At 45.5% G+C, this 12291-nt stretch overlaps 3 protein-coding genes across 3 annotated transcripts; all 3 read left to right on the top strand.

The window, feature by feature from the left end:
• The first annotated feature begins 1533 nt into the window (after positions 1-1533).
• Positions 1534-2600, top strand: LOC128728812 (uncharacterized). The gene is made up of 2 exons (XM_053822458.1): positions 1534-1807; positions 1882-2600. The coding sequence occupies exons 1-2, from the start codon at positions 1601-1603 to the stop codon at positions 2266-2268; spliced, it is 594 nt and encodes a 197-aa protein (XP_053678433.1). The 5' UTR covers positions 1534-1600; the 3' UTR covers positions 2269-2600.
• A 2809-nt stretch (positions 2601-5409) lies between these two features.
• Positions 5410-9561, top strand: LOC128728507 (uncharacterized). Its single transcript, XM_053822133.1, has 4 exons — positions 5410-5624; positions 7930-8109; positions 8178-8486; positions 8566-9561. The coding sequence occupies exons 2-4, from the start codon at positions 7993-7995 to the stop codon at positions 8638-8640; spliced, it is 501 nt and encodes a 166-aa protein (XP_053678108.1). The 5' UTR covers positions 5410-5624; positions 7930-7992; the 3' UTR covers positions 8641-9561.
• A 1046-nt stretch (positions 9562-10607) lies between these two features.
• On the top strand, positions 10608-11830 carry LOC128729112 (protein singles bar). The gene is made up of 3 exons (XM_053822762.1): positions 10608-10952; positions 11380-11532; positions 11753-11830. The coding sequence occupies exons 1-3, from the start codon at positions 10608-10610 to the stop codon at positions 11828-11830; spliced, it is 576 nt and encodes a 191-aa protein (XP_053678737.1).
• Positions 11831-12291: the final 461 nt, after the last annotated feature.

Raw genomic sequence — 12291 nt, forward strand, 5'->3', positions numbered from 1 at the left:
AAATGTTTCAGTTCATTTAAAATCTACTTATCAAAATCTGGTCTATTTACGCCTTGAGCTCCTGCCAATGTTTAATGACTTGAAGAGCAGAATATACCTTCTCCATTTCTTTTAACGCTCAGTCAATGTCGTTGATCTTCGAGAAAGACCAAACCCAAGATCGTGCTCATCATTGAGTGGTGAAGTTTACCACCGTTAGCATCTAAAGAGGATGAAATAAGAGAATTCACAGCAAACACCACTCGATGGTGAACGTCAGCAGACAGCAATCGTCCCCGATCCCATCCAAAGACACCGAACATCTGGAATGTGGCGACGCAAACGCGCCGTCACACTCAGATTATGCTGTCGTCGGCTCGAACCTCTCCGGAAGTAGGGTTTGGAAAAAAAGTGTGCCAGAGGGAGAAGCCGAAGCGTAGCCGTTTTGGTGACTCTCAACGAAAAGGGCCAATGTTGGGAAGGGCCAGCGTTGTAATACGATCGCGGTGTAATACACCGCAACCGGGCTTCCTAGTGTTTGTGGGTGCGTTCACGCTTAAAACCCGGGAAAAACGGGTGCCATCGAATTTGGACCCAACCCAAAAAAAAGGAAACCAACCTACACACACTCCCGTGTCACGGAATGCTTGTCGATTCCCGCTTATGATGCGTGAGCGCTCACCGAATGCAGGGTTCCGCGGGTGCATGTGCATGCTGCAGTTTACCACCACTAACAGGCGCGCTCGTGTGTAAATGGAAACCACCCCCCGGGAAAGGGAGAAGGTTCCCGAGGGTTGGAGGATAAATAAATGACAAACAAAAAAAAAATCACTCCACCAAAGAGAGACCTTTATCGAGGGAAGGTTGTACGTTGGCTCGTGAGTGGAACTATTTTATCTAATTTTGCTGTATCAATATCACATGAAAAGGTCTGCTGATGGTGCTTTAGGGACTGCAAAGCCAATGGAATAAAATTTCTTTCGTGCCATGCGACGAAAGGAAAATGTCAGTAATCGCAGGCCGCGTTTATCTTTCACCTAATCTACACCAACAAAATTATTACACGGGGTCGGGAAATGGAATACTATCAAACCGCGATTGGAAGCGTCACGGGAATAAAACAAAAAAACACTTAATCACAGTAATATCGAAAAAGGCGACATGTGGTACATACAGTCATGCTTCCAGAGTACAATTGGTACTCTAACAGAGCTATTTTCTGTCGATCTGTGGGTCGATTTGTTTCCAGCAATCATCCTGCATCTCGCTGCATTAATCGCATGTGTGGATGATTTTGGTGCTATTTTTAGAAACGGTAATGTTCATCAAAAATCTTTTACAACAGCAATATTAAATGAAAGCCAACTTATTTTAACTAATTCAATTACACTCAGCTGGTTTTTGGATTAAAATATGTAGCCGCAACAATTTTGTAGTACTCAAAAATAATTCCAGCAGCATCATGCGTATGTTTTGTACCACACTGTACGCGTGTGCTCGGGAAGCAATTACGCTCAAGCGGCGATTGCCAGCCAAACGTCAGTGAACGCTCCCCAGTCGCGTTTCACCGAGAAGCGTTAGTAGTTCACATTTACGTATTTATTGCGCCGCAATCAGCAAAATGACTGGAATTTTTGCACAAACATCTCCCGGTGCGCTGGGACCACCGTCGGAAAAGCGGCCCACCGAAGACCACGTGTTTGATGTGCCGGTTCTTAACACGATAGAGGAAAACCCCGCTCAAGGTTGCCGTTTGCGAGCGGTCTACAACAACCTCCGGAACATGGACCGAGCCGAGGCCCGGAACCGCTTGCGTTTGTTGCAATTGGTAAGCCATTTTGTTATCCTTTTGTTCACATGATCTCTATCTCTCTTTCTCTCTCTTTCTATTCCCACTTATAGTTGTTGACCATTTTGGCGTTGGCGTTCATTCGACCGCAGTACCGTGACGTCGTCCAGTGGATCACTTTATTCGTGCTTTGCCACTCATTTGTCATTTCGTTTGTGCTGTTTTGGGACCGACGGCTCTGCGGCACAATCCTCCGGAATCAGCTGCCGTTGCTGGATTGGCGTCGGATTGAACTGCAGTACACGTGTGTCGTGACGCTCGTCCTGTACGGCTTTTTCTGGGGGTTCGCGCTTTCCGACAAGGGCTACTATTACTACTCCGCCAACTGGTGCAACATCGTGTCGGTGGTGTTTACGGCACTGACGACTCTGGCGTACGCCGCGGAATCTTGGGTACAGCTGCGGGTTGCCTACGATGGACGTTCAGCCAGTGGACATTAGGAAGAGCGTTAAGTGTCTTTCCGTTTCCGGGATTTTCCCGTCAGCGATCGATCATGGAAAATGGTTTGTTTATGTTGTGTTGTTATGCCGGTTGACGGATGCGGGAAAGCCTTTGCAACGAACCACCGGTTCACGATTGAAAGCTTACGTGCTGGCACTTTACCGCCATCTTGCGGTAAATTTGTGCTTTTTGTCGGTGTCCTTACTATTCTATGTACGTGAACATGCATGCACATTATATATTATTATATCAACTACAAAATTTTTCAACGTTTGTGCTGATTTCGTGTTGCATGATGTTAAAGTAAAATGAAATATACCTTTCTACCTATTTCAAACGTTGCTTTTCTTTTTTGGATTCATTTTACAATCCCGAAACAGAAGGAAGGTGCACATCATACAAGTGTTATAGACAAAGAATTATCGCTTATGTATCTAATTAAAATTTTAAGCCAACGGTCATCAAATCACGGCTATCTAAAATTAACATTCAACAACAGTAACAGTTTTTAGCGTGCATGTTTGTAGAAAGTATAGGGGATGCATTTCAAGCGTCGCTGCATTTCTCGCGGCGTGTTTTTCCCACCCACGAAATCAAACCATGAAGTTGAAGGGACTAACTGATTAAAATCGCTTAATGTAGAGGAACATGATGTCATCAATGTGCAATTGAATGTGAAACGCAAATAAAATAAACCGCTCTCAACTCCGTTCGACAGTGACGTTCACAACATTTTGAGCAGACGAAATTATTTCAATACACGCTGTTTGTATTATTAGTTGATATAATACATATAAAGATGGCATATATGGTTATATTATGTCACATCAAATTTATTTTTTATAGTGGTGCTTGGACATACCTCCGACAAAATGAGTTTTTTTTACGTTGAGCCCTGTACCGCTGGTTTTAGGTAGCATTTACATTCTAACAAATAGCGACAACCCTACATCAGGTACAATTACAGTAGTCACATTTCACCTAGAACCGCTAGCAGTGGGTTAAGTTAAAATTTTTACCTCGAATTCAACAACGAAAATGGTTAGAATTTTTGCACACCTATTTCCCGGCGAGCCTAACCCACCATTTGAGAGCTTTCCAACAAACCAGAATGTCCTGAAAGTGCCAGAAATCAAATCAAATAAGAGCTGTAGGAACCCTTTTCTCTTTCTATCTATTCCAAGTGTTGACCATTTTTGCACTGGCATTTATTCAGCCACAGTATCGTGACGTGGCTCAACGCATTTGATGCGAGTAAATTGGAGTGCATTTGCATTATAATCCTGCAATTTCCTGCAATGTTAATGTAAGCGATTAAGTGAAAGTGAAAACGATCGTTTTCAACCGGTTAACCGGTAAAAGCTCGTTTTTTTTTGGCACACTACCGACATCTAGCTGGAAAAGAATGAACTTTTAAATGAATAACTCGAAAAGATGGCGCTTGATGCACTGCTGCGTGCAAACTGCATTGTTGCCATGATGCATTTAGCAAGTGCAAACTAAAAATCCAGTCACACACTGCTTTACATCCCTGGAACCGGTTTAATGATATTAAAATTTGTTTAACGATAACCCAAGCGTTTAATTATGAAGTGAAGATAACAAACGCTTTTTAGCGACTCAACCTACCAGGAAACTCTTGGTTTCAATTCGCTCATCACTTCTGGAAAAAGGCTATTTATAGCTTCTGAATAAAACCAGCGTCTTGCTTGCGATAAATAGACGATCCAGTTGCAATCTCCCTAAGTGCATGGAATTCAAATTGATTGCCCGGTGCACTGAACGTGAGAGCGTGATGTAGAAGCGTTAAAATGTACCATCAAAATCGTGCGTCAGCACCCGGAATGGCTAATCTGAAATTGAAAAGAAAGCGTAAAACAGTCAAGCACCAGGACGGTAACAATGTCGGCTATTCGTGCGACAGGACGAAGCAAAAAGTCGGTCGGTTTTGTAGGGGGTGGATTGCCAGACTAGACGGCGCGACAGCCTGTTGCTGGGACTATTAAGCTTCCCTTCACGACGTCTCACGGGAGCCCCTTTTTATTGCGTCCTTTTTCTGCTGTACCCGCCGGGAAGCAGAACCACATTCTTCGTGCGGTTCGTTACGACCTAGTTTTACTTTCTTTTCCGTTCATATTTTTTTATGTATTTTATATACATATGTACCGAAGCGACAAACCAAACCTGGCCATATTTTAATGCCTGACCGTCTCTCTATGTGGCTTCGTTTCGATTCGTTCTTTGTGTCGAATCTTTTTTTTTATATTATTTTTCGGTGGCCACCAACCATGACAAGTCGAGTGAAGCGTAACTATAAGGGCACACCCTTTTAGTTCCGCACCTTTGGTCAACACCCGAGAGAAGCGGGCCTGCTGAGAACGATTTCTGGCCTCGCTTTCGCTGGCGTGTCTTTACGATGCTATCTACGCTGGATGAGTCACCGAGCCACCTTGCATCATCTGCAACAACTTGCTACAACACCACGAGACGTTTGCACTTCAAAGTGGTTGCATTATTGCGCTCGTTTGTAATCAGTGACTGAGCGTCGTTTCTTTCGAATAGATTGATGACATCATTTCGGCAACCAGTGAGCAATCGTGCGGCGGAAATAGCTGCAGAAATGTTAGATTTGGATGTTTTTTTTTGGGTCACAAAATTCTCCGGAGTATGTATTGGTGTCAGGTGCAAGGTTGTTGAAAGTTTATTTGTTTGTCAACAACTGTCAACAAGCGATCGATTGTAGCTTCGTACACTCTTTTGGGTAATTATGCACGAATTGATTTTCTTCCCACAAACGCATTGTTGCAAGCCTTTAACTTAACTAAGGGGAGTTGAGCTGTTGATGCGATATTCGCACGCGCTCTCGCCTGCGCGCTGGAGGAATAGTAAATATTGACCCTTCGTTCTTCCCTCCAAAAAAACAAGCAAAACCCAGGCTCCAACAGTGGCAAACGAAGGGCGAACAACACGTGCAAAGGGGTCAGGGGAGCGATTATTTCTCTCGCTCCAACTCGTCCCCCTCTTATTTCCCCACACGTCCGGAACGTCCGCACCAAACACAGAAATGTCGAGACGAAAACGCGCGGAACTCGAACCCAGGCTGCGTCAGTTGCTGTTGTTCGCTTCGCCCGCGTGGTTGTTGGACGCCATTACTCTGCTTTTACGGGGGGCCTGCTATAGCTCTACGCAACGCTTTACGCTTTTGTTTACGGTCGTATCTCATTCAGTGCTCGCGTACGCGTGTGTTTGTGTGCGAGTGTGTTTGTGTGTGTTTTCAGGTGTTGCAATCCACCTTCGATCAACTGGTGTCAACCGTTTTTACCGGTGTCAATCAGAGCCGCTTCCGCCCACGCAGGTACTACTGGAAGGTGTTGTTGGATGGGAAGTGCACTTAGTCGGTGACGTTGATTTGACATTCCTGGCTATCAGCTGGACTGGGGTTTGAGCAGATAGATGGCTGACAAACGAACCTGTACCGGCTGGTTTGATAAGGTCCACCTCCCGTTAGGTGTTCCAGATAGTCTGAGCCATGGGGTTTTAACGGGTAGAAAGACTAACAAACATCACAGGCGATGTTATGTCAACTTTATTGACAGCTGAACGCATCGTTTCTTAACGTAATTTAGAGCAGGCCTAATAGCGCGCTATTTTCGGACGCATCTGCGCCGAAAGTCACCATTATTCCAGCTAATGAACCGTTTTTTCATCACTTCTTCATTTGTAACAATCTCAAATGGTCATAAAGCAACTTAAAACAGTAAACTGACACTCCCTTCTGGAGCAGGTGGAAAACAATGGAAGCAAACAGCTTTCCCCGTGACTTTACTTCATCGGATTGGAACGAACATTCACTCAACCTGCCCGTAGGAGCTGGTTGAAGAAATCAACCCCAACACACGCACCGGACAGTCCACCCGGGGAACGCCCACGGACTTTTCTCGGTGATGTCATCACCGTGGCCCTCGCTTCTGGGTGAAGGTTTATTTTTAAACCACAGCCGGTTTGTCCATCTTTCTTCCTCCATGTGGATCTCCTGAGAGAGTGATGGCGATTCTGAGCAGGAACCCCACGCGGGTTCACTTCGCATTTGAGATTCATTGAAGCCGGGATAATTTCAATCACAAATTACCGCTTTCGCATGCAAAATGGCGTGCCACTGACACGGCGCCACAATGGTAACCAAGACAGCCTTGACATGCATGTCCTTATAAGGCGATCCATTCGGGTCTGTCAAGTCCGATCGAGCCGCGATCACACGAGTGGTGCGTGTGGTCTTCTCCCAACACGCTCCAGATGTTCTCTGTCTCTCTTTCTCTCTCACAAACACATTCGCGAATTGAACAAAAGCTGATATTGAATTCCAGCCTCCCAGACCGGACATGGCCACCTTGAAGGCCGACCACTTGGGACGATCGATCGTGTGCGAGCACGAGCTTCCGGTGGAGGTCTTCTCACCACGCTCTGACATCATACCGACGTCATCCTCCGCAAAACCGGCTCACCGAAGGGCAGGATCCTTGAAGGGCTGGGCCGGTTGCAGTCGCGTGTAAACTGATTCGCTGTTCGAACGCCTCCACCTCGGCGTGTCAGCTCGATCTTGTTTGACCTAAATCTGCTCCCCAAACGCTGACATCCGCACGCGCACGGTGCGTTTTTCATCGCTGCTATTTTGGGTGTTCGTTGTTTGCATTCCATGCTTGAGTGGTGGAGGAGGTTTGAGACGTGCGATGCAGTTACATCGCTTACTTGGACGAATCCACTGAACAACGCCCACGTTCGGGGTTGTTTTTTACATCTACAAACCGTCTGCCTTTAGTGCATTTGCTTGTTTTTATTCGATGCGGTTGGTATACCTTACATTCTCGGTGTGTGTGTGTGTGTTTCCTCTGCCGCTCGTTCTCATCCCCACCGTGTCAGATAATCATTTTGGTTTAAAAATAGAATTCTACAATCAATCAATGGGAGGGACGAAAAACACGAATAGCAACTGCTGCCGGCTCGAGTTCGAGGTTTTGAATGAAATATTTCAACAATGAGCAACATTTTTGCCACCATTATGGTGTCGTAAATTATGCGTGGCTTTATTGGCAATAAACAAACGTGTTGAAGAAGTTCGATGAATATTTATCATTGAATCGTAGTCATTATGACTAGAGTGTTGATGTGCTTATGCTTTCGGTTAGATGGCTTGATTATTTTCCCACTTCTTGTAGCACATTCAAAGGGGTTGGGGGTTGAAGTGGATAACAAACGTAAACAACTGATGAAGTGGTGAGGTCATACGATGATCTATAGACTATGCTATTTCTGCATATAAAAGAGAACATACATTTAAAGAGATAAAGGGGACTAAAACAGAGGGTGTATAAAACCATTCAGAGTTGTGGAAGGATAAAGTACACGGGTATTAAAATGTGATTATCTGTTGAAAGCTCTGTTAAACATACATGATATTAAACAGTATTATATTACTACTGTTAGTGTATGGAGCAAAATAGTTAGATGTGTTTGAAAAAGTACAATATAAAAAAGGTAGCCTAAATTACTCGTTCACTGGTACTTGTCAATCTAACGTGATCTAAATGTATTTTCCACCCATGAAAACCGTTTTTCAACAAAAAATTTTTCTTTTCCCGCTAATCCCGCGCCATACACTGTAGCCCTTCGCTAAAGCGCCCATCCAATACCCGAACCTCACGAAAGCGCTCCATTTTTGCCGCAAGATGTCGCACTCGGTCGTAATCACGCGGACCACCACCACAACAACCAGCACGTCGCATCTAGTGCTGAACACCGGCTACCTCCGCACGACACCAGGACTCCTAAAGCTCGCCCAGCTGGTACGTGTCCCGACTAAAACCGGTTCGATGAATGATCATACTCAACCTCTCGTTATCATCCCGTTCAGATCATCGGTGCGGTTAATGTCGGCTTGATTGCGTACTACATCCGGCACTACCCGACAGCCTACCTAGCCGCTAGTGCTGAGTTCTTCTTTCTTCTCATGGCGGTCGCCTTCCTGATCGGGACGTTCTGTCTGCTAGTGTCCTGTCTGGTGTCGCTCAGCACCGGTGGTATCATTTCAAAGACGATCTACGAGCTGATCTATCACACCATCGCTTTTCTGCTGTACCTTATCGCCTCGATCATGCTGCTGGTGGACGTTACGAACGGGCGGTACTACCGCACGATAAAGGACGCCTACATGGCCGCATCGGTACGTCACCTATCATCAATACATCCTGCACCTTTCATCACACCAAGCGGCTTCTTCTCCTCTGTTCTATTCCACACAGGTCCTGGGGCTGATAGTGTCCGCGCTCTACCTCTTCAGTGCTCTGCTCGCGCAGCGTTCCTACCGAGGCATTTAAGCTGGAGGGCATTAACGAGTCCAACCCAGTGCTTCCGCTTCTACCACCTATAGGCCAGAGATGGAAGGATTGTCGGACGTCAAGGATTCCGTGTGCCGCTTTGCCGTGTGTCTAACCAAGGTCGCATTTGGCCCCCTAAGCAAGGGGCACCGTTCGTTGAGTGTGTGTTTATGTGGTTTTGTGTTGCTGTACTTCTGCTTTCTGGCTCCCTTCAGCTAGCTGAACCTGCGTTCTAAATTTTTATTCACGAGTTTTCCGCGTGTGAAGTGGTGTGTTTCATACGCGCCGGAAAATAAGTCAATATTACCCTCCAGAAACACGTGCAAACTCCCAGTATTAAAAGCAGAAGGCTCAGCTGCTTAGTGTCAGCTTCCGTTATGCAGCGCATCTGCGATCTTAATATTCATCACCCAATTCCCAGCACCCAGGAAGAACCGAACTGCATCAATGCATCCGCGCGTTGCCATTAAATCATTATTTATTTGAGCTGCTACAACATATGGAAACACGCCTCACCAGGGAGCAGGGTTTACGAGAGCTTGACTCACGAAGAACCCGCCTGCAGTAGCTGCTGACGAATGCAGCAGCTATGCGAACAAGATATATACAAAAAAACGTCCAAGATCGCATTTCCCTGGCATGCTTCTCTTCTTTCGAAGACTGTACACAAACGGTAGAAGGGAGCTCTAAACGTTAAACATACCCGACAGAGATTCTATTTTATGGTTTTTGCAGCTCGATCGGCTTTTTTGCCAGTACTTTTTGTATTTATCGTGTATTAACCGTCCCATGCTCGCGATGATTGAGATCGTATTGTACTTCACCTATTAATCGTTGTTCGTGTGTCTAAACTTGTATGTTATTATACTTTTTTTCTTTTAAACACTTATGAAATAAACGAAGTTTTTTTTGTATCAATATAAATAACACATGTCTTTTTATTTTCTCGCACGTTGTGCTCGTCGTTCTATATCGGGAACGGCAGATCGTTTAGGCACCCCGCGAAGGGATTTATGGTAGGGTTTATCGTCTTGCATGCAGGTCATATATTTGAGCTCGATATTTGAATGATATTTCAATGAACGTAATGCAATTTATGAGAACTTTTGATGCTAAAATGAATGGTAAATCAAGCCATGAATTTAATTTCAAACAATATATTACAAAAATTCTCACAATCTTTGTTGAGGTTTTATGCAAACACTTTTGCCCACGGCTCACTTAGATGCTGTGGAGTTCGAGTTCTTCTCCATCAACCCGAAAGACCTTCAGGAAAATTCCGCAGGATCCATCGCTTGGTTTAAAAACCCAGCGCTCACCGTAACGCCCTTCCAGAGCTTGGTCAGGAAAATTTTTTCACCGGGACGAAAAACGACCTTCATAACACCACAAACCGATGACACACATCGCTGGGGGTGAAAGTTTGATGACCCTGGGTGTCTGGGAGAAAATGGTTAGGAAAACCGCAGCGTCCCCTGCACGGGAAGAAGGAATATGATTCTGTATTATAAATAAACACCGCACCGGGGAGTGCGTATCCTGAACGGAAATGGGAAAAGTCGTAAATGAGAGGGAAAGAAAAAAAAAAGACAACACGTGCGCATTTCCTTCTAAACCCACGCCGGCGGAAAGAAGACGTTTTGTTTTTGTCTACCGGCTGTGTCAAGATGCGCCAAAGATGGAAGCGGGAGTTGCTTGAGATCATAGAGAAAAAGAGAGGGAGAGAGTGAGCTCGCACGCGTACGAAAGCGAGAGGTAGCGAACATGTGTTCTTTCAGATCGCGCCTGTGCTGGGGTCCTAAGAAGAGATCTATTTTAAGGCACCAACGCGACGTACCGGCATTAGCATAAGAGCAGACCCTTTCGAGCAGGAGGTCCTTTGCGAGACAATCGACACCAAGGAAAAGCGTCAGTCGGCGATCGATCGTGGCGCTGGGTAAACGTTTTCCTTCAAGCACGTGCCAGTGATGCCACCGACGGTGATACGAATGCCGACCAGTACCGGCCGTGGTGGTCACCTAAATGAGCCACAGAACCGCGGTTTCCGAATCGGATGCTGTCGAGTTTGCACGTGCCTTAATTTGGGGTTTTTCGTGTCGAAAAACGGCATCCTAAAGGTGTTCGAGCTGGTGCTCGGGTGGTTCTGTCAGACCATGCTGGTGCAGTTTGGTATGGACTCGGCGAAGGATATCGGTGAGGCGTTCTGGGGCTTTTTGACGACCTGCTCGGCGTTCCTGCTAACGACTACTATACTGCTGTTGTGCTACAGTATCTCTTCCCGGACGTTTCACTTGGTGCGGCAGTCGATCTTTGTGAGTAGTTAAGTGATGTGCCGTGTGAGGGGTTACAAAGCGAGGATATCTTGGAATCACTTCCCAACTCCTTTGTGAAGGAAGTATAATGGAGGTGTGAGTTGAGGGCACGAACTGTGAAGATCAAGTCACCGGAAGATGTACTTCTTGCACGTGAATGAGTTATTGGTAAAGATCGTAGATCTGTTTCCCGCGTATGAACAATCAAAGCATCGGAAGAACTCAAATTGCTCGTGGGTTTAATTAATACCAGCGATCGGAATAGATCAGAAACCCTCAATAAGCCTCGAAGAGGCCTCAGAAAGCCTCCAAAATTCGCGGTAACACGCACCACGCGAATGACCGTGAGGCTCTCAATGGCGTGCAGCATTCCTTCCACTACAATCTCGTGCGTGACTCAATCCGTGCCGTGTTTTTCCCCTCACAGGAAGTGGTCTACAATGGGTTGGCTTGCGCGATGTACCTTAGCGCGTCCTCGTACCTCGGTTTCGCGGTTAACGTGTTCCTGTACCCAAAGTTCCTGCTTTTCAAGACGACAGGCGGCATACACAGCGCCTACCCAGCTATGACGGCCGTCTACGTGAGTGTTTAGAGAGAGATTTTTTCCCCCCCCCACGCAGCCGATCCTGCTTCCTAATGAAAAATGTTTTTCTCCATTTTCTTCTCGCCCCCAACTGTGCCAACGGTGTGGAACCGAATTTGCGTGAATGAACCCTAAAAATAACGCGCTTGTGCTCATTTCCATGGCACATTGCTTTTTTTCTGTGTCCAACCTGATCTGATCTTTTGTCCTCAACCAGTACATGGGTGGTATCGTGGGGTTGGTTTACGGAGTCGACGCTTTCGTGGCTTATCGGCATCTGAAAGGATTCGCCTAACGATGGTCCCTAAGAACGCAAAGGATACTTAACCGATCGGTACTGATTTATATCAAATCCTTCTAGATGTAGTTTACGGAGGGCGAAAAGCGAACGTATTGCCTTTTGAGCCGAAAGGGGTGTAACTTTTACAGCGAAATATTTAAACTTTATATATTTTTAGCATGCCAAGAAACAAGCCACAGCTTTCATGTATATTTATACGTCAATGGTGCTTTAGAATAGCTTGAGCTTGATTTTTAAAAGCCTGCATTTCCGCATTGTGCTTTAATTTTATACCTATTTTATACTTTTTTGAGGCCTTTTTTTATACATAATAAATTTGAAAAAAAAAATCATGAAACAAACCAAGCGATCTCTTGCTCTGTTCAAAATGGTGGATCCCTTTTTTAGCGCTTGTTCCTTGTGAACTAATTCCTTCCCATTATTATCGAGATGCTGTCACTCAACACCGTGCCAAT

Source organism: Anopheles nili, chromosome X, assembly GCF_943737925.1.
Source record: "Anopheles nili chromosome X, idAnoNiliSN_F5_01, whole genome shotgun sequence".
Lineage (NCBI taxonomy): Eukaryota > Metazoa > Arthropoda > Insecta > Diptera > Culicidae > Anopheles > Anopheles nili.

Coding starts and splice junctions, on each gene's coding strand:
- LOC128728812 (XM_053822458.1), top strand. CDS start 1,601: ATGACTGGAATTTTTGCACAAACATCTCCCGGTGCGCTGGGACCACCG. Junction 1,808..1,881: donor GCTTGCGTTTGTTGCAATTG/GTAAGCCATTTT, acceptor TCCCACTTATAG/TTGTTGACCATTTTGGCGTT.
- LOC128728507 (XM_053822133.1), top strand. CDS start 7,993: ATGTCGCACTCGGTCGTAATCACGCGGACCACCACCACAACAACCAGC. Junction 8,110..8,177: donor TCCTAAAGCTCGCCCAGCTG/GTACGTGTCCCG, acceptor CATCCCGTTCAG/ATCATCGGTGCGGTTAATGT. Junction 8,487..8,565: donor ACGCCTACATGGCCGCATCG/GTACGTCACCTA, acceptor TATTCCACACAG/GTCCTGGGGCTGATAGTGTC.
- LOC128729112 (XM_053822762.1), top strand. CDS start 10,608: ATGCCACCGACGGTGATACGAATGCCGACCAGTACCGGCCGTGGTGGT. Junction 10,953..11,379: donor TGGTGCGGCAGTCGATCTTT/GTGAGTAGTTAA, acceptor TTCCCCTCACAG/GAAGTGGTCTACAATGGGTT. Junction 11,533..11,752: donor CAGCTATGACGGCCGTCTAC/GTGAGTGTTTAG, acceptor GTCCTCAACCAG/TACATGGGTGGTATCGTGGG.